Source organism: Sander lucioperca, chromosome 7, assembly GCF_008315115.2.
Source record: "Sander lucioperca isolate FBNREF2018 chromosome 7, SLUC_FBN_1.2, whole genome shotgun sequence".
Lineage (NCBI taxonomy): Eukaryota > Metazoa > Chordata > Actinopteri > Perciformes > Percidae > Sander > Sander lucioperca.
The window spans coordinates 10,288,979-10,309,946 of record NC_050179.1 but is presented as its reverse complement, the minus strand read 5'-3'; the positions used below and the strand labels follow the sequence as shown (position 1 = coordinate 10,309,946).

The 20,968-nt window shown below is 39.2% G+C and overlaps 2 protein-coding genes across 3 annotated transcripts; both read right to left on the bottom strand.

Moving 5' to 3' along the window:
• Positions 1-794: 794 nt before the first annotated feature.
• On the bottom strand, positions 795-12,838 carry hps5 (HPS5 biogenesis of lysosomal organelles complex 2 subunit 2). The gene is made up of 23 exons (XM_031282942.2): positions 12,630-12,838; positions 10,710-10,839; positions 10,191-10,301; positions 9,967-10,031; positions 9,682-9,874; positions 9,250-9,380; positions 8,764-8,982; positions 8,591-8,662; positions 8,302-8,390; positions 7,886-8,064; positions 7,180-7,338; positions 6,671-6,830; positions 5,413-5,530; positions 4,859-5,002; positions 4,598-4,666; positions 3,922-4,499; positions 3,403-3,523; positions 3,176-3,325; positions 2,972-3,091; positions 2,600-2,713; positions 2,403-2,509; positions 1,550-1,841; positions 795-1,150 (listed from the first exon to the last, which is right to left on the bottom strand). Exons 2-23 carry the CDS (start codon positions 10,815-10,817, stop codon positions 1,090-1,092), a joined length of 3,360 nt encoding a protein of 1,119 aa, XP_031138802.1. The 5' UTR covers positions 10,818-10,839; positions 12,630-12,838; the 3' UTR covers positions 795-1,089.
• A 146-nt stretch (positions 12,839-12,984) lies between these two features.
• On the bottom strand, positions 12,985-19,595 carry gtf2h1 (general transcription factor IIH, polypeptide 1). Of its 2 annotated transcripts, none has more exons than XM_031282981.2 (15): positions 19,389-19,595; positions 18,780-18,941; positions 18,494-18,686; positions 17,927-18,092; positions 17,702-17,795; positions 17,260-17,409; positions 17,018-17,097; positions 16,758-16,891; positions 16,591-16,678; positions 16,412-16,500; positions 15,096-15,213; positions 14,570-14,660; positions 14,134-14,249; positions 13,825-13,917; positions 12,985-13,747 (listed from the first exon to the last, which is right to left on the bottom strand). In XM_031282981.2, exons 2-15 carry the CDS (start codon positions 18,931-18,933, stop codon positions 13,661-13,663), a joined length of 1,653 nt encoding a protein of 550 aa, XP_031138841.1. In that variant the 5' UTR covers positions 18,934-18,941; positions 19,389-19,595; the 3' UTR covers positions 12,985-13,660. The 2 variants fall into 2 exon arrangements, with proteins under 2 accessions (XP_031138841.1, XP_031138842.1); XM_031282982.2 differs by having other exon boundaries at positions 19,400-19,595.
• Between the last annotated feature and the right edge of the window lie 1,373 nt (positions 19,596-20,968).

Sequence of the window (20,968 nt, the reverse complement as noted above, 5' to 3'; positions counted from 1 at the left end):
TGATCGTCCCTGTGCCAATGACACAAGACAGGTGGGTGAGCTAGAAAATGAGGATTCTGGGAAATGATTGAAGAACCAGGGATGAGGATGAAAATAAGAAAAGCATTAAGGATCAGACAGAAAGGTCTCAGTTAAACCAGAGTAGAGGATGTGACTCACATAGCGCGGTAGTGTCCAGTATAAGCCTTTAAAGCTCAAATGTGAAGCACCAGGCTGTCTGCGTCTTCCCTTTGATGCTCCAGGTGTGTGATACTATCAAATGAGTCATCAGTCCCATTTCATTATGATGTTATTAATATTATCTCTGTTGACCCACAAACCCCATAATCTACTGTATGTGACGTTCAAGATCTGAAATGTCTTCTTTTGTTTGCAAAAAATGCCCCATTGAAGAAAATACAAGCAAATACTAGACATACAGGTAGATGAAGGGGCGATTTATTCATAATGGTCTCTATTTATGTGGATTCTTTTAGGTGGTTGTTTTCTCTCTACAAATAAACCAGAGCTATCTACATGGCTGGATACTAGTGATACGTAGGATTAAATTACCATTAAAGTAAAGAAAAACAATTGAAACTTTTTTATGCTTTTGGTCTGCAGAAATAAACAAAAGCACACAATTATTAAGTAATGTGCTGGTTGGATTAGAGCCACTCTTGTGTTTGTGGATTTTCCCTGTGTTATTGACATCCATACATGGGGAAAAAATACACATTCATCAGGCTTGACTATCATCATGCTGACAGAAACCTTTTGTTCTTAAAACAAACAAACAAAAACTAAAATGCACACAGCTTTTATTCACATTTTATTACCTGGTTAGAACATTTCACTGTTCATACAGTTCATTTTTTGTCAGAGATATTTGATTACCTGTACATGCAAAAAAGCATTTGACCTAAATCATAAAAACGTTCAAGAGATAATACTGTTTTCAATGGGAGGATAAATACCTTCATTTAAACTGGGAAGCTTTGAGAAATATTAGAGTGCATAAATTAAGTTGCAGCTTCAACAGCAGTTACTCAGGACATTTACATACAGTGTTATCTTGTTTGGCGTGGAGAAGCTGCAGCTGATCTTTAGTTAGGCGTGCTGAGACCACAGGAACCGATCACAGCGCTCGAGCATCGTCTGGATCATCGCTCTGATACATAAAACAAAAGAAATAGTACTGTAATACATATAAATGAAGTCCATTCACATTACACTGATTCTTGAGGCCTTTTTTTTTTTTTTTTTATAATGAAAAGCAGTCCCTGGACTCATTTCAGACCACTGTCACACACTCCAACCCACTGAAATACCTCTCAAACAATGTATTCTGCTCTCTTCAAGAGGCACATTTAATAAAGTCAATAGATTAAAATAGCATTTCTCCCAATATTTCAAGCCTTCAAAAGAAACAGAGGAGCTACAAGAACACCTGAAGAATTTTGCATTTGGTTGATTTTTATTGTTGTCTACAACTAAACACATATTTGAATAACAGTGTTGGAACTCCTTCCCATACTGTGTTTGGTAACTGACACCCTGACTGACCCACCTCTGCCTCTTCTCAGTGACTCTCAGCAGCTCACAGACTAGTTTGGAGTGCGGTGAAAGGACCAGCTGCACTCCACATTCCTCCAGAACGGCCATGGCGCGGTCAGGCCCGGCTGTCCGAGCCAGCATCAGGGTCAGGTTCTCTGGGCTGATCTTTCTACCACAATCTGCTGAGCCGTTGGACCAGCTACTTCCATTCACACCTGTGACCTGCTCCGAAACTCCCTCACTGCTGCACCGCTGAGATAACTGGATCAAGAGCTTCCACTCTTCCAAGGTCTGAGGCGCAACACCTGGAAAATAACAGAGGGACAATACAGACATTAGACTGTGATAGTGTGTTTTATCTCTTTATTCTTTTTGGCAAATACGTTTGAAGCCAGTGTCATTTAGTTTGAGTGGTTGCCAGAGAAGCCACTCCAATGAGTGCAGACAGTGTCATTAAGGAACTACTAATACTACTACTAAGGTTGAATTACCTGGACTTTTACTAATGTATAACTACACACTTAGTGCGAAAAAAGGATGAACCGTTGTTTGGATCAAGCAGTTCACCCAACTGTCAGTGGAATTCTGAAAGCCAAACTGGTTCTGAATATTTCTTTTAACGTTTTTAACGTTTTGTCTGCCCTGTCTAGATAGACGTTCATAAATTGTAATTAGCTGTAATGTTTGCAGTCTTATAACTTGGGTTGTGTTGTGATACAGTGGGTAGTTACATTCTGTACTACTAAAGTATCATGTGCATGTACACTGGATTTCGACATAGTGGACGTGGTTTTCAACATCAGTGTTATGAACTCTCCTCTCAGCCCATAAAATATTATAATTCTGCTTCTGCCTTAAAGTTGTACCATCAGCTTCCTCCAGCAGGCTGAAGTCATCCAGCTGACAGATGGTGGAGAACGCTTCTGTGCGATGCTGCAGCTCACAGCAGAGGTAAATGTAGCCCGTCCAATACCTGCACACACGCATTATACAGAAGGTTACATAAGACAATGTAAACTCACGAACATAAACAGCAAAAAAAAAAAAGACTGTTGAGAAGTACCCGTGACTGCGGCAAGTCTCTGTCATCTTCTGCTTGGAAGACAGGTCTGCAGGAAGACGAATCAGGAGAGATAGGAGGCGTCCATAACCCCAGCTGAAACAATGAGAATGCCATCTGCGGAAGGAGTCACATGAATTCACGGTTACATTTATTTATACTTCACTTTCACTTTATTTTTTGACCTTGTTGTGGCCTAAATAGAATCCAGAAGTGAACCAGGATAGTAGCTTAATTCATATCCATTTAGGCATATTTTTTTGGGTTTCTAGCCTCAAACTAAAAACTTACTGGGCCTTTAAGTAAATGTTAAAAATGAATTGAAAGGATCATAAATCTTATTTAGCATTTTTTCCCACACTAACAGAACCAGACCTGGGCTGTCCATCAGAAGTCAGAGTATCAGAGTGTTGAGGGGCATCGTGGGTAAGTGCCAGCTCCAGCCAATCCTGTCTCAGAGATTCTGGTTCAAGAAGGGACTGCAAAAATGACAACCTAGAGGAAGAAATCAATGTAAAAATTTAGCAACAAGGGAGTCATTTTTTTGTCTTTTACAAATAGATGAAACTAAAGATGTACCTGTCCTCCTCAGTTTGTGATTGGACCAGATTATCCAGGTATGCCAGGAAGTGGCTTTGCTGAGCCATGGTCATTACATCAGCAGGAGTTATCGTAGGATAGAACTGAGTAAACGAGCGTACAGCCGCCTCCCCGTGCTTCTCATACAGCCTGCATAATAACATAGCAAACTTACTTTACAAGGTCCATCACAACTATGCTGACCAGAAAGAAATACAAGTACTGACCTGTGTAAGTGAGCGAGTAGAGGAGGTGCACTCCAGGGCTGCAGCTCTCGCAGACTGCGCAGTGATCTCAGCAAATCACCTCTCTGAATAACCTCCACCACTTTACTGGACTGAGTGAGATCTACGACAACAATTGATTTTCCAAATAATTTTAAGATATTAGAGATGATTTAAATGTTTAGTTACTAGATGAGGTCTGAAACGAACAAGTATTAGTGTTGGATATGGTTGCATAAAAATATTCTCTATGTTTTAAAAGTAGTTAAATGATGAATAAATGCTTTTTATAATTCAAAGGGAACAGCTACACAGATTTTAATCTCTGAAGCATTAAGAGTTTCTGACGTTTAAGGGCTTTTCTTTAACTAATATGTGGAAATGTGATCCATTTTTAAAATATATCGTATTACTTCACATAGCAGAAGTGCACCATTTTGTTTCTTGTTTAAGTGCGTCTGAAAATACAACAGGAATAAAAAAAATAAAAATAAACCAGATATTTGAAGAGAAGCTTCTGACCTAGCATGGCCTCAGTGAAGGAGCTCTGCACCTCCGGCTGCTCCTGATAACACAGCAGACACATTCTTCTCACACGCTCTTGGTCCAGCAGAAAGAAGTAGCTGCGTAGGAAAGTTGTGCACCCCAATGCTTGTTCATTCTCCTGGTTTCTAAAGCAGCTTAGCTCTATGTATAACGTTGCTAGCTGGGTGAGATTAGACAGGAGATCCGATGGTAAAGGTTTGGGAGACACCACTCGAACAGGATCTGGAGGGCTCCCATCTGAAACTTTAGGCTCCTTCTCAGTGGAGTCACACTGGTCCTCTTTTTCTCCGAGCTCAGGAGACTCTTTTCTCTTCTCCTCTGTGATGCTCTCTGTTGGTTCTCTTGATGAGAAGGAAGACTCCTCTTGTTGCTCTGAGCAGGCGTTAAGATAATCCCACCTCTCCTCTCCTGGTCCATCCATGTTTGAATCCCCCGCAGCAGCTGACCCGTGCTCTTCAGGTCCGAGTATTCGCTCCAGCACCGCCAACCACTCCAGCAGAGTTTCTCTCAGGCAGACTGGATCCAGTAGCACCAAAGGATCTTGGATCTGGGCACTAAAGTTGGGACAATGTGAGTATGTAAATTCAGTTTCTACTAAAAGGCTGTGAAATCTTGCAGTTGGAATTCTATCAAAACAGTTTGAAGCACTTACATAGCTCGCTCTGTCGCTGATCTAAGTTCCTGCATGCTGGCCTCTGTGTTAGGCATTTCATCATAAACTCTGTGAAGACAAATATAAAATTCACCGGTTTCTGATTTAACTATTAAGTCCAGTTATTAGGCCAAAATATGGCATAATAAGACAAAGAAAAAAAGAAATGAGTGGGGACTTATTTCTGTACAACACACAGATCAGATGCGTTTGTGTGTTGTAGAAACATGTTTCAGTCCGCTTTTATATGTCTGTACTTACTCATTGTCCATTTCCTCTGAGTATGGAGCTGTGGCCAACATTTCGGCCTGTCCGCCCTCTCTGAATTCAGGCCGCTGCCAGAGCTCAGAGTTCATCTGGAGGGTGTTGATCTTCTCTGTTGTCTTCTTAACAAAACTAGAAACACTGAAAAAGACAAAAAAATAATAATAAAACAACCTTTTACCAATGATATGGGTTTACAATCTAACAACCAGAGAGGCAAACAGAACTACAAACATGTTCATATGACAAATGACTGTGTCTGAGTGTGACGCTTGGAAATGAAACCTGCCACATGGGTCTACACAGATGAAAAATACAGATTAAAAAAAACTATATGTGGGTCTTCAGTGGAAAGGGGAAGTAAGCTGTTTAAAAGCACAGGTGCACTTGAATAATTATAGTTATTGTAGTTTCAATCCACAAATAATTTCATCACTGTTGAATAAAACCTAAGGCTATCTAACATAACGTAACGTCTTCATGGCTCCTGTGACACATTCTTGTATTAAAAGCTGTTAGCATGTCTGTCCTTTATTTCTCTGGATGTTCACCTGTCTTTGACGGCCTGCAATGCGATGCGAGGCGGTTTGGGACGGAATGAGAGGGGGAGGTGGAACTGCAGGCCTTGCTCAGATCGCTCAGCTTCCATACGCTCACTGCTCTGTGGATCTGAATAAAGATGGGGGCAAGAGCCAGAGGACAGACACAGATGGATGGTGTACTGAAGCAGAATGATGAAAGACAGAGGACATAATGCAAGAAGATGGAGCAAAGGTGCCAGACACCACTATAGAGAAAACATAAATTAAATAGTGCACAATGAAAAAAAATCCAGAATCAAAATGGTGATATATGTGTGATACAATGAAACAGACAAGAAATGTGATATTAACAGCTTGGCAAAGTAAAGATTGTATTTGTAAAGCATGTCAGCTGTCAGTGATCATTCAGCTCAGCAACACTATTTATTGAATGACTTTATATGTTTTTCAAATCTTTTTTTTTTTTTTAGTGGCAAACATACAAGACGGTATCAGAAACAGGTACATATGATCATAATGACAACAGAGATAAAGTCAAAGAGTAAAATTATTGTCACGTTTATACTGACAAATCTTTCAGCAGCTAGAGATGCTCCTAATTACAAATAACTTTTTGGCATTATTCCTCCATGTTTTGTTTATTTTTAATAATTGTTTTTTTTTTTTTAATAGAGCGGTAGATATAAAACTGAAAAACTGAAAATAACTTCACTCTCTTTTCACATTGAACTCAGCAGAGGCAGAAAAGGAGTTTGTTTCTGCTATATAATGTGTATAAATACATATACATATATACATATATACACACACACATTATATACAAAGGAAGAGAGTCAGAAAGAGACAAAAACAGAAGAGTGAACAAAGAAACAGTGTGTGTAAGTGGTTTGCTGTGGTTGTTGTTCTAGCATTTAATTACTTTGATATCCAAAAATATCCTAATAATTAAACCTAAAATTTCTGCAGCCATTTTTTGTGTGATGTCTTAATAAATTAGTATTGTATAAATAAAGCCCCTGCCTTGTTCAACTGGATTCCATTTGATAATTGTTATATTACTGCTACTACTTATAATTGTTAATATTAGTAACTGTTATATTAAGTTTTTAAAACTACCTGTTTATTCATAAAATTTAAATTAGTCACCCTAAGGAGGCGGTATTGACAAAAAATCCTAAATGTGAACAACTATTTCATACAGTATGTTTTTGAAAGCAGGCATTTTTAGTGACAGCATTTGTTCACTTGGCAGCTGACGATCTCTTACCATGATCCACCTGATCATCCTCCTGCACAAAACTGAACTCTTTGAGCCGCTCCTCCTCTGACATGGACTGATTGATGAGGGAGCTCGTCTCCTCATCAGACTGACTTCCTCTGCGGCTGATCACACGATAGATTCCACAGTCCAGGACGTTAAAGCTCTCCTGGATAATGACATATCTGATATTAGCACACTCATTTGTTACATGTGCACATGGATTTACAGAAGCTCTGTGCTTTAGTTACAATAGCATAGTTACATATAATTTAAAATGTATTGAATGACCAGTATTCAAAGCATGTATTTGTTTGATGTGGGTTTATTCTACATCCTCACCAAACAACCAATTTAATGTATTGCCACAGAGAAACTTGTCCTTATCAACTAAATGGTATCCATGCTTGATCCAGCAACAGGATTCAATGGGTCCCACAGAAAAGTAAAAGAGAAATGGGATGCATATCGTCTACAGTTATGGTGGTCACCATTTACAGAAAGTTTCTTTAACTTACATGTGAGGAGATGCTACTTCTACGGCTGCTGGAGGCAGAGTCCAGAGGTTCTAGTTTGGTGATGACTTCCTCCAGCTGACCAGTCAGCTCCAGGTGTGTGATGGAGCTGAGCTGGGACCTGAGATGTTCAAGGCGGTCGATGGGAATTGATTTCCTGGCCTGAATTAAACAGGAATGATGAACAAGGCTGTCAGTAATGCTGTATCAACACAAATCTAGTTAAGATTCCTGATTTCTAAAATGCTTGATTTACTTCAAACTTTAACCGGTAGCATGCACATTTCACATTTGGTTTTCACCATCTGCACAAACCCAGACTCACTGAGGACATATGGTGCGTCAGTATGTTTAATACAAACTACTATGCTCTGTAAAGTCAGGTTATGCATGTGTTGTGTTAAGAAGATCATGATGTTTACTACTGAGATAATAAATTTTACCTATGTGTTGAAATAATAATAAACAAATAATAATACTCTTAACAATACTCTTAAAAGGAGCCATATCTAGCACCTGCACATTTTTGCTTCTTTTAATGTTCAGACCATTCAAGGTGAACCACCTCAGGTTTACAGGTATATTGTGTTTTATCGTTGGGATAAAGGAAGTCAGAAACTTGTATGAACATCTTAGCCCAGATAAGACTGGAATCTACACTGTACACAAAAAACAAAACCAGTTAGCATGGCAGTGGCAGCCACCTTACCCTGCTGGTGGTGATTGTATGCTGGAACATACAGCAGACCACAGCAGCTAGAGGCCAGGACTCCCTCCGTAGCAGACGCTCAACACAGCGCTCAGCAGATAACAGGGAGAGGTGGGACAGACGTCCGCTGCCATGGAGACAGAAGAGCTCGTTGCGGTAGACTGCAATATCAACCAAGTCTGCAAAACCAGAAAACAGGTTGAATCAATTTACAGTAAATCAAACAGGAACAAAATGTATATAAGATCAATGCTAACATGGTTTAATATTGTAATCCTTTCCTTGTTAATAATAATAATGACTAGTGGTCATTCGTTCACATATTTACAGCTTGTGTGTGTTTATGAATAAACTGCTTGCTAAACTACTCCAAAGGACCGCTGCTAGTATTTTGGGAGGAAGCAGCACAAACACACCTTTGACTTCAGTCCACAGAAGCACTTGTCCGTTCTGAGGTGTGAAGACATAAATAGCTGAATCAGTCCAGGTCAGCAAGTTTTGGTCTCTACACAAAAAAATAAAGTGTACAGTTATTCAAGAGACAGACTCATCTGCAGTTATTATTTAATAATAATGGGATGTTTTTTGATGGATGGTGTCTGTAATCAACATATTGCCTCTAATTCAATAATGTGCATATGATAAAAAATATTGACAAGCCTAACAACTCAGATAATAAAATATATAAATTGTATCTAACATTACCCAAAATAAAGCAGTTTAGGGAAGGCGATTGACTGGGGGCTCTTCTGCACTGGGTTGTAATGTGGCTCATCTCTGCAGGTAACAGGGGAACAAATAACATATTAAAAAACAAAAGACAAATTAGGAGGTTGGCCTTTTATAGGAGACTATTTGAAAGTAGGAACAGTCAGTACTTGTAAGTGATGAGAGGTAGAGGAGGACAGGCCAATGGCTGTTTGAATTGATGTGTGCTTAGAACCTCGCCATTAAAACTGGCCTCCCATATTCGAGACCCCGGCCGGGCAGAGTACAGCAGGGGCGGCTGACCAACTAATAACCCCCTGTTCTGAGGGAAAAAACACGCTCCATACTCCCCATCACGCTCCTTATTTCCAACACGCCAGAACTTCTCCCTGAAGGCAGGTAAAGACAGAAAAATACACCACTGCCGAAAGATGTTCAGAAATTATTTTCAGGAGTAAGCAAGATTATTAACATTAAGAACATTTTTGACAGAGTCCAATTTAATTAACATTTTCTTCAAAATTAGTACTGTATGTCTACCATTGGGATAAAAAAAGGACACTTTAGTAGGGACAATATTTACCAATATGAGGGCATTAACATGGGCCCTCTGAAGGTATCTCCCCCTAAAGAGAAGTAGCCATGCTGGTACTCACCTCTCTGTGTCACAGAGGTAGCAGCGGCTCAACGAAGACACCAGCAGGCGGCCATCTTGGTACCCGAGCTGAACCACTCTGGAGTCCACAGTGGTGACGGTCTGAACAGGGAAGATAACGAATGCTGACCCCTAGACACAAAGAAAACAATGTCTAGTATTAATGGCATCTATATGAATAAGGATATGTAAAAAATGGTCCATTAAGAGGACTGGAACACAGCCACGAGTGACACCGGATCACTTTGAAGGGCCACAAAAAGTGTAAGAAACAAAAACAAACTCTCAGCCAGTAATTATGGACATATTTCTTAAGAGATTTATCACTAGTGCACCAACTAGAAAGTGCCTTAACTTTTTTCAAAAGCCATACATAAATAAACATTATTATTGAGGAAACAAAACATTTCCACTGTGAATCAGCAGTCACTACCTTGCCCAGCTTGGAGGATCCTGCACGTAGAAAGGACACCTTGCCTCCTGTGTCCCCGACGAAAACTCTCAGTGCGCTGGTGTCCCAGCAGAGTGCAGTGATGGCCTGACCTCTGTGCTCCCAGGACACACTGACTCTCTCTGGACGCCCCCGTCGCTCCAGCTGCAGCTCCCACACCACCACCAGACCTTGACTGGAGCAGGGACAAACACTGTGAACAATACAGGCAACACAACTAAACACAGAGATATGTAGGTGATTTCTTGACTTCATGGAGACTCTAACCTTGTTGCAACAGCAATAAAGTCTTCATCATGAGGGCAACACGCCACTTGAGTAATAGATCCCTCCTGAACAAGAGTGCACGATGGGTTAGAAGTTAAAAAGAAATGAGGAGAAACCAACACTTACGAACAATGTATTCCTTATTATATGCAGCTGTATCAGTTAACAGCAAGACAATGGTCAACCCTGCGTTTCTGCACAATAGGCCCTCAGTCACAGCTTACCTTGTGAGTAAGGATGAGTCTTTGTTTCCAGCCCTCTTTCTGGATCAGGTGCAACCCTCCTGCTGATGTTCCTAATGCGAGCCACTTCCTTGACACTGCCAGACAGGTACACTGTAACAGAGTACAACGAGTTTACTAAACAAATTACAACATGATATCAACAAAACTTTGTACGATCTACTGTTCATGTACAGTAGATCGTACAAAGTTTTGTTGATATCATGTTGTAATTTGCGTTCATGGTGTAGCCACCTCTCCTAAGACTTAGACAAACTGATGTTTTAATCGGCTGGATATTTTTCTGCCTTTAAAGTCTATTGTAGTAGCTGTTGGGGTTTTGATCAATGTTTGGCAAGCACAAAGTACATGAGGTACAGGACAAATAACTGTTTGTAGTAAGACTTAATCAGTAATTTTTCACCCTGTAGTACATTAAAAACATTAAATAATAAGCTACTATAATCATCTATGTGTGATTTCATTATAAGACTAACTCGGACATGTGATGGTGAAAGCTACCTTGAGCCTGCCGGAGTCTAAACGGAGAGCAGACAGAAGTGGATCAAGGCAGTCAAACTCTGCCAGAACATGACTGTGGTTCTCTGGCACAACTGGTATCAGAGGCATCTTCACTGGTGATCCTCTACAACTGAGAGAGAATGAGACAGTCAGCAAAGAGTGAAAAAAAATGTGAGGGACTACAGGAGTTACTACTCTGCTTCCTCGCATACCGCAGTCCTCAGCCACGTGGCAGGCATCATATGACTTTTAGTAGTGTACCTACCTTCTCAAATTAACCAGTGATGACTCCACGTTATACTATCATCTCTAGTTTACCATAAGTGTTGTCTCTTGTCCTGGAGCTGTCAGTTAAATTAGCCAGAAAGACCATTTTGACAGGACCAGAGGTCACCATTTCAGCTCAAACTGCAGCACAACACAATAAAGTTTTGCTCTGATTTACTTGTTGTGGTTTTAAGTGAACTTATGAGGAAGCAGAAGCTAAACTAAAGCTGCATATCATTAAAATAATCAGATACTATTGGCAAAAACATCAGTGTGCATGCTACAAAAATACTTTAAAACAAAATTACAAAAAACATAATTGCTCCTAAGCATTGAAGTAGACACAAGTATCTCAAAAGAAGGTGAGTTAAGTAGCAGTCAACGCTGACCTCTGTCTCTGTATTTGTTAACACTCTACTGCAACAGGAATGTATTTGGGGATGAGGATGTGCACAGATCTGACCATAGCTGAATTTACCTGCAAAGAGACCTGGAGCTCAAATCTACATCATAATCCAGAGACATTCATAAGCTGTCTTTGTAAATGATTGTGCTTAAATTTTGCACTCTGACAAACAAAATTGTCCTTAATCACATTACAACTAACATGTTGAACCTGAGAATCTCAAAGTAAAGTTTGATTAAAAGTAGCAATAATGCACTGTAAAAAATACTTTAAGTTGTAAGAAGTTGAAGTCCCGCATTTAAACAGTTAATAGCAAGTATCAAAAGTAATTAATACAGACAAATCACCTATGTGAGTGTTAACGTTACACAATTTAATATTGTATTAAAAGTGATGCATTGCTATGTAAATAGCATGTTATTGTTTTAGCTGGTAAATGTGGAGCTAATTTTAAGGTTGGGAGGTTTAAACCAGCGGTTCTCAAACGTGATCAAAGGACCCCTAAACTGACACAAATTAAACCAAGGACCCCCATTTGATACGTTTTTGTCCCAGGGATCCCCATCTTATAGGAGTTTTGCTTTTACCGTTAGTAGAAGTAAAGTGACATGACATGGAAATACCCAAGGGAAGTACCGGTAAGTCTAATATGTATCCTCCATGAGTAACGTTACTCATTAACGTAACGTTAGGCTAAATGTAACGTTTCTACGCTAGCTAAAGAGGACACTGGTGGTGTAATTTTAACACAGACATTCTAATTAACCGTTAACGGTATAATGACCGTCAACAAACTTACATTTCAAGCTTTCCTGTCGTTTAGGCTATGTCAATCACTGCAACTCAGTCAATTATATAACTGGCCGACTCGTTTTAGTCAAAGTTTTGGTTGATAAAACACAGTAAAATTAGTAACGTTGTTACGCTGCAAACAACTTGCGTTGAACGGGCGATTCATTCGACGGATTCTCGCAGTCTGCATCACGAGACCCGTCTGCTGACACTGATGTCAACGTTTCTATTAAAACCAACGGAGCTCCAAAAGTTTAAAATAAATATACATGAGCACGGCATGGCTATGCCAAATATATATGACAGTTTATTAAAATTAAGATACATCTGAAGACTGTTCAGTGCACCAACTCGCCTTGTGTCACTGTATTTGCAATAAGTTAGCAAGCATGCTAGCTAACGTTAGCTAACACAGTGATGTTGCCATTCACTTACAGTCTATAGTAAAAACTCACCAAATGGTCGGAGTGACACTCCAGATACTGCCTACAAATCCACACCAAACCGCAGTGTTACGTCGTGATTTTCATTTGACTTTAGAAAGTCAGCGGTCAGGCTCACGCCACTGACTGCAGCCAGCCGATCTGTCACGGCTCCACTCAGCTGATGTGATCACACTTCCTGGCTGAATGTTTTGTTTGTCACAACGAAACCATGTCCATATTCTCCAAAGCAGCTAACGCTACGCATTTTGACAGGCAACAAAAAATATACTCTATTGTAGTTTATGAAGTACTTCAGTAGAATTCTTGCAACAAAAAAACATGAATTAATGAATGAATGAAATACTGCACGTTCAATAGACAGAGGTATGAACAAAAGCTCACTTTAATTCAGTGACATTAAGGTCTTCAGTGCAGACAGAAGGTGCAGACATTACAAACTAGTGACTGTCTCTCTCTCACACACACACACACACACACACACACACACACACACACACACACACACACACACACACACACACACACAAAATGTCTTTTCAGTATTGCTATATTCACTTAACCTTTTGCTTCAGATTTTTTGGAACTTTGTTCCCCAAATTGACGTAGTGCTCAGAGGGGCTCCTTGTAGCTCTATTTCTCTGCTCTGTGCACTGACGAAACATGTGTTGGCTGTCCTCTGCTTGCATTTCACACATCAGCCCGTCCTGAGTGCATTTCTAATTTTCCATTTGAAATTTGGTCATATTGCACCATTTTAAAAGTCCCATTTAACCATTACCGGCACCAATCTCTCAACCATTGAGAAAACACAAAAGAGAAATAAACTAATTACAGTTATTTGTGACTGAGATGCAGTTAGTTTCGGTTGAACAGTTGGGGATGTAGCAGCGTCCATCTATATCCTCATTAAGCCTCTGTGAATCTTGTCCCATCAGGCTGTGATCTGTGTTCTCTTCACAGCAGTCTGGAGAACCTTCTCAGGTCATTTGTCCATATACTGTAATGTCTTCCTTGTCCTCTCTTTGACAAACCATCAGACCTCAGGTTTTCCTCAACATGCGGCGGGTTTGCCAGATGTGGAACTTGCGATAGGCTGTCTGCAACATTTCCTCCAAATGCCCTGTGAGCTGTGGGGATATGACATTTAATACAAGTGCCACCTGGTATAAGACATTGTGTCATCATTGATAGCTTAGAGACTTACGTTTGTACTTAAGTACTGACGCTGAATCTTCTCCTGAAAAGGACAAAGCTTGGTCATCTGAAATCTCTCGAGGTTTGACTTCATTTTCATCACCTATATGAAAAAGTATGATGAGAACAAATCTGAAGATTTTTTTTTTCTAGCATCAAAATTGATTTGTATACGTGTACGATGAGACGAGTATTAGAAGTGCCAATTTGTTGTTTTTTTTTGTTCCCAAAAATCATGGGTGTCAATACATGGAAAAAGGGAAAGACTTACTGTTACAATAATAATTTGACCTCTTTCAACAAAGTTATTATTAGTCACCTTCTCCTCTAAAAATGGTGTGTTTACAGGAAAACAGGACCAGAAGTGTCTCAACAACTCTCCAGCAGCTGCATAAAGATGCTTCAACTCTCCTTGAACCTCAGTAGGTACCATTTCTGAAAAAACAACAAAGATTAAAAAGAATAGACAAAATAGACAGCAGTCCAATACCCCTTTTCACACCCAGGGCTCAACCAGGGTTATACCAAGGTTGACTGTGTGTTTGAATAGGTTAACCGTAGTCATTCAACTCGTGAACTGCACACGACCAGGGTTGCTAACAACCTGGGCAGGACAAACTATGTGACTGGTTGGAAATGAGGGTGGAAGCAACCTCACACGCTACAGATGTGCTACAGACACCCACTGGTCAGTGATCACCAACTTTCAAAATAAGTAACAATAATGGTATTTAGCAATTGTACAACACACTTACGATTTATGGCTTGCTGTGTTGCTGCCTGCATGAGGACGCCACCTGGAGAAAGTGCTGCAATGGCAGAACTGGCTGTTGTGCTGGACAACACCTGCAAAAAGTATTACTGTGTTAAACACTTTGAAGGCACCATTCATATTTTTACATTATATTACATATATTGACATTTCTTAAAACACATTAATATTTGAACATAATCAAGTGTTTATGATCTTAAAATCACGTTCTTAGCTTTGAAAGGTTTTATTATAGTTTGCTATAGCCAAACAAATAGTGCTGGTGGAGGTACCAAGAAGTGGGAAACCTGGATGTGTTTGACTGGAGTAACAGACTTCCTGATCTTAACCTGAGAATGTGTTGTTATTGGACTTCTGAGCTGTGTATGAATTTATCAAACTACAAAGATGATCATAAATCTTTGACCAAAGGGCAATGATTGTTGACTCCCAATACAGGCTGTTTGTTCTGTGCAGCCAGCCTAATTTCAATCTGGTGAATATGTAAAACACAGTGTGTAGGATCTAACCTGAGTGAGGTTGGGTTTGTAATTAAGCATCTCATGTCGGATGTAGTTGACAGAGTTGATGATATCCTGACTTGTCGTATAGTGTTGGGACTGAAGTGGCACAGGACCATGAGCATACCTTATAAAGAGAGGGAGTGAGAAAAAATACTTTAGAACACGTCACCATAAATTCAACCGAGAATACAATGCCTGTTTGAAAGCATAAAGTGGGGTCTGCAAAATAGAAGAGCACCCTATCCCCTCTACCTCAATTTTCATACATTCACTTTATATGCTGAAGTGACATTCTGGTGTTATGGCCACTGGCAGGAACTTTAACACAGTGAAAGCAATACATCTGACCTGTAAAATGAAATACCAAATCTATTTAGGAACAGTTTAAAGTGAGGACTCTGTCCAGTGTCCAGAGGAAGTGATGAGCCTCTTCCCAAATTCTGCATGGTTGATTTCTGGCTACTGAAACTGAAAATTCCTTAAAGTGATAGAGGCTTAACTAGAGCTGAGAGCACAATTAATCAATTTATTTTTTTCATCTCTGTCCAGCTGATGGAAAGACAATTGATAACAAAAGTCAATTATAAGTAAAAACACGAAATATTTCGTGGTTACAGATTTTATAGTCTATATCCTTGACATTCAACTTCTGGGAATGCTCCGTTGCCGGGATTTCACTCATTTAGTCCGGATATCCATTGCCTTGGGCTTCCTTTGTGTTGGCATTTTAAACTCCGGTGGATTTATGAGGACTATGGTTAACTGCTCCTCAGATCTCTGCAGGGTAAATCCAGACAGCTAGCTAGACTATCTGTCCAATCTGAGTTTTTTGTTGCACGACTAAAACAACTTTTAAACGTACACGTTCCACCTAAACAAGTTCCTTCCGAGCCTATTTTGCAGCGGCACCGCGGCTTTTCTGCACCGCCCAAGACGATTGTGATTGGTTTAAAGAAATGCCAATAAACCAGAGCACGTTTTCCTCCCATCCCCGAATGCTATGTGGAGTAGCCAGACCCTTCTGCAGCACGCTTTGGAGGAGGGTCTGGCAAAGCGAGACTTCAGATTTTAAAATGCAGACAATCTTCTTACTTTTCTGTTTCATATATTATACACTGAATACTTTATACTGAGTTTTGTGACAGTTTGGCAAACAACATCATCACCCACCGGTAATGTATGATTTTTGATGTGCTAGATGAACATATTAAGATGACCATAATCTACAAAAATATTTTCAATAATCACAGCCATTTGGAGTTCACAATTAACAGTTACCCTGTACGGAACAAAGAATCAAAAATAAAATGTGGACAATGTACCTGTCAGACTTCTTGAGGTTTAATGCGACTGTTTTTGGTCTGTTTTCCCTTTGCAGATCTTCATATTCTATGACTTCTTGTAATTTAACCTAAGGAAGTTTGCCAACAGAAGAAGTGTTAGAGTAATATACAGTAGCATATTTTGGAAAAACTCTGTTAAAGCTGCAGAGCCATCATACCTTCTTTACAGGAGGCTGGAAGAAGTCAGAATCCCTTGAGTTTCCATCTGTACTGCTCGTCTCACTAGCGTGGTCAGCTGGTGTTTCCCTTTGAAAATATGATACAGTTAGCTAAAAATTGAAGAGACTAAGCAAGTGATATTTTTTTTCAAAAGTAATTTCTTCACCCCTTGCGTGAGCCTGCTGCCAGCACCATGGCACTGTGATGGTTGAACCGCTTTATAATGGCAGAGTTGCTGCTCTCTTTCACTGTCCTGTTCGAATTGGAAGTTGATGGAAATGTTTTGCAAAATCCATAACCCTGTGTCACAGAAAATACCAAGTCTTGAGGGTGAAGGAGGAAGAGAAAAAAGAAAGCTATACAGGTAAAATGATAATTTGTTTAGTAGAAAGACGTGGCAGCGATTGGCTAATCAATCAATCTCACCTCGTCTAATGTTTTATCCTCTAACGACAGGAGGTCGACCAAAGGATTCTTCACTCCTTGAACCACCATAGACTTTAACCCTGCATTAGACAGTATTAAAAACATATGAAAACAGATTTGTGGCTTAGTGGTTTTGTTTGCAGTAATTCATTAAATGTTAAAATAAAACATGTACTGACATCTGTAGAAAATCCTTGCATTTATATGTTAGATTTGGACCTGAAAAGGTTTTAAAGTCCTACCCTTTTCATCCTGCTTGGCACACTCTGAGAAGATATCCTGTGTTCCTGTGTTGATGCGGTCTCTGTGAAAATAATGGGACTGGAAAAAGCGGGTCCAGAACTCCTTCTCCGTCAGGTTATGAGGCACATTTTCACTATACTTCTCCTTCACTGCAAGTACAATGCAAGTCGATATTAATATATTTAGTACAATCTAGTTGCAGTGTCTAGGAACACTTGCTGCACATTTAATATCAGTCACTGAGGTGAACAGGAATGCACTAAACTGTCTATCTAAAGATATACCAGCTAATTTCAAAAAGCAATTCTCCCTCTCTGGCTGGCAGTGGTTGTTGTAGTTGTTAGTTGAAAAAAAAATCTAAGCTTGTAGCAGCCTTTTACTGGTCTATCATTACTGTTCAAACTGATGAGCTAACTCCAAAGATGAGATGTAATCGTTTACCTGCAGGGTATGTTCTGAAGATGGATTCAATAATGTCTGCTGTCAGATTATATCTCAAGCCATTGCAGCCATCTGTCTGAGGTCTAATGTCTGCCTGTAATGCACACAAATTATGTTTAAAACTATGTTGTTAATGCTGAAGTTGCCCATGCCGGAATCAATTATGAAATGTAAGATTGTTTTCCAAAATGTCAGGTCTAATTATGCCAGACTTGATGTACTCACCAGAAAGGCTCCAGATATACCGACTTCCTGTTTATTGTTGGATGAAGTGGGGTCTGCGTTGTTTATGTCTCCTAACCGGTTGGCCCAGAATTCATCTGCACTGATCACCTGGCTCACCACAAGATCCTTATACAACTGAAAAAGCACTGGATCTTCTTGAAGCATCCTACAAGAGAAATTATAAGAACACTATTTTAAAACAAAAAATATGAATGAATAGATTACCCATATTCCTCATAAGTAATTTTGAGATGAAGACATTAAGGAGTAAAGTGAGTTTTTGTTGTGGATGGATTTGGTGCTCTATTGAGTTATGCATACATAGAACTGTGTATGTGGGATTGACTCAAAATAAAGTACAATGAAGGATCATCTGTGGCTCATTGGTGTGTTTTTAATAGTTTTTTTACATAATGGAGCTCTTTGGTTACACAGACAATACTTGTTAGAAGGAGAAATTCATTGTTGGTTTTGGTCTTTTAATGCAATTTGATAACAGTAAGCAAAACATACAATATTACCAGATGTATCCTTAAGGACAATCTTGTTAAAACAATTGAGTCTCACCTGTTTTTCTCCTCCAGTTCCTTGTTGGCTTTCTTCTTGAACTTGGGCAGCAGCTGCTGCAGCAGCTCCTTGGCAGCATCTCTGTCTTTGAGTGCACTGCTCTCATTGGAAAAGTGGAATGTGGTACTCTCGCCAGTGTGAAGCACCAGCTGGAGCTGAATTTTAGCTTTACCATCTGGGCTGATCTTCTGACCTGTATAGAGAACAAATAAAGTGCAGCTTGATCACATCACCAACACATAATTATTTTAGCACTACTTGTAACTGGATGGTATCGAGTACTCACAGCGAATATCTGCATATAAGTGGCTGACTGTGAAGCGGTCTTTGCCCTCTGGACCCCAGGCTATACGTTCAGCCATCAGATAAAGTGTGCCATCCTGCTTCCTCTGGCGAACCTTTTTCACCACCAGCAGCACCTCCTCTGATAGTGATGACATGGCTCAAACTGAAAAAGAAATTGATTATCATTAATAACCATGTCCTGCACAGCAGCATTGATCTAATCAGTGTGATTACTCTTACAGATAAAAGGACAAGCTGGGCATTAGAAAGAACCGTGTTAACCCATAACACGTTGACCAGAAGTTACAGAATTAACATTAGCAACATTAATGGTAGCAAGAATAAAGCAAGTAACGTTACCAGAAGACATTAAGCCCTTTGTATGATATGCAAGCAAGAACTATTTCAGTTGATTTCACTACAACGTCCTCAATAAACGCAATTCTTCCTACAAAACGTTATCCTCTGCTAGGTAACGCGATCTAAACACAAGCAAGCAACTGTTGTGTTGACGGTTTTAAATATTAACTTAGCTAACCTGTTTTACGTTAGCTAACGTTAACAATCAAGAAGAGAAAAAGCCTGACGGAGAAGTCGTCAATAAACTTACTTTAACGTTACCTCATAAATCGATACTGTGACGGTTACCTCGTTTCACTTAATACATAATCTCAAATCAATGTATTCTTGAATATAAAAATAACTGAATTAGTTATTTTAAACAGAATTTTTACTACTCAAACAGTGAGCGTCCTGACTTCAGCGCCGACATGACATGTAACGGTGTGCTACACTAAAAATGTTCCGGCTGGATAACGCGATAAAGAACCAGTTCCAGTCAGAGCCCGAAGTGCTCTTTACAGCAAGATCCAGATAATATTATAATTATATTTTTTTATAATAATAATAATAATAATAATAATAATAATAATAATAATAATATATCAGTTTAACCAAAGATTCTCTATAACTAAACCGTCTCTGGTTTAATCATAACAAATCTACTATAATGTGAATGTTATTAATGATGACATTAAACCTATTTGAAATAGCACATTTTATAAAATTTGGCACAATATAATTTGGTTAATTTAATGCAAACATAGATATGAATCTTTATTGTATTTAAAACTGAATATGAATTCAATGTATTGACTTAATTTGTATTTATACATTATTTTCATTTTGCTTCCAACGTGGTAGGTGAGGGCAGAAAAGAAAGTTTGGAAAATGTAAAAAAAACTTGCAACTGATTCCAGGCTCCTCTATTTATTTCGAATACATATCATATTACAGAGACAGTTCACAAATTAATTTCCTCCCTTTACTTCGTTTATTAGACGTCAAAAGTAAACCACTTTTACTGAATTTATCCTGCAAAGTCCTTTGGAGGGGCCCGGTGCCGAAATCTAGTTGTACTGTATTGTTATTTTAGTTTATATTGGTGCGCTTATTCAAATTATCTGAGGCCAACTACTTTAGAGGTAACTCAGCTGCTTGTTAATTCAACCAAGAAAAAAGAATGTGCAATTAGCAACAACTAATGCTCCCCAGGTTTTGATTGTGCACCTATGGATTAGACTAGACGCAGGGGTCACCAACACGGTGCCCGCGGGCACCAGGTAGCCCCCAAGGACCACATGAGTAGCCCTCAGGCCTGTTCTAAAAATGAAAATTGAATATTGACATTATCTGTTACCCACCTTGTTAAGTCATTGTTGATAATTATTGTGAGAAATCATTAACGTGATCAGTGTCTTCACATAGATGAGTATCATTAATCGTTAATAATCATATATAACTAAAGGCAAACTGAGCAAATTTGTTATTTCAGAAGAGTGTATCAAACTGGTAGCCCTTCGTATGACTCAGTACCCATGAAGTAGCTCTCAGTTTCAAAAAGGTTGGTGACCCCTGGACTAGAGAAATGCGCACATTACATAAATACATTTGTAGTATCACTTAATAAATAAAAATAGTTAGTTGATCCATTATTGGAAGTGGACTACAACTCAATGTACTGTATCCTGTATGTGTTGTAGGTGACCAACTGTATATGTCTACATATCAAATAATTATATTATTTATTATTATATAAAGGTTTTATACATATAAATTATAAAACTTATAAAATATGGTGCCATAGGCAAAATAAATGTTTTCTATTGAAATGAAAAGATTATCCTTGCT

What these genes read in the sequence shown, in the direction of transcription:
- hps5 (XM_031282942.2), bottom strand. Translation starts at nt 10,817, where the DNA reads ATGCCTCTGATACCAGTTGTGCCAGAGAACCACAGTCATGTTCTGGCA. An exon ending in TAGACTCCGGCAGGCTCAAG is followed by an intron (nt 10,302 to 10,709) that starts GTAGCTTTCACC and finishes ACTCTGTTACAG; the next exon opens with TGTACCTGTCTGGCAGTGTC. An exon ending in GATCCTCCAAGCTGGGCAAG is followed by an intron (nt 9,381 to 9,681) that starts GTAGTGACTGCT and finishes CTTTGTGTCTAG; the next exon opens with GGGTCAGCATTCGTTATCTT.
- gtf2h1 (XM_031282981.2), bottom strand. Translation starts at nt 18,933, where the DNA reads ATGTCATCACTATCAGAGGAGGTGCTGCTGGTGGTGAAAAAGGTTCGC. An exon ending in CTTATATGCAGATATTCGCT is followed by an intron (nt 18,687 to 18,779) that starts GTGAGTACTCGA and finishes TTCTCTATACAG; the next exon opens with GTCAGAAGATCAGCCCAGAT. An exon ending in AACCTCAAGAAGTCTGACAG is followed by an intron (nt 15,214 to 16,411) that starts GTACATTGTCCA and finishes TCTCTTTATAAG; the next exon opens with GTATGCTCATGGTCCTGTGC.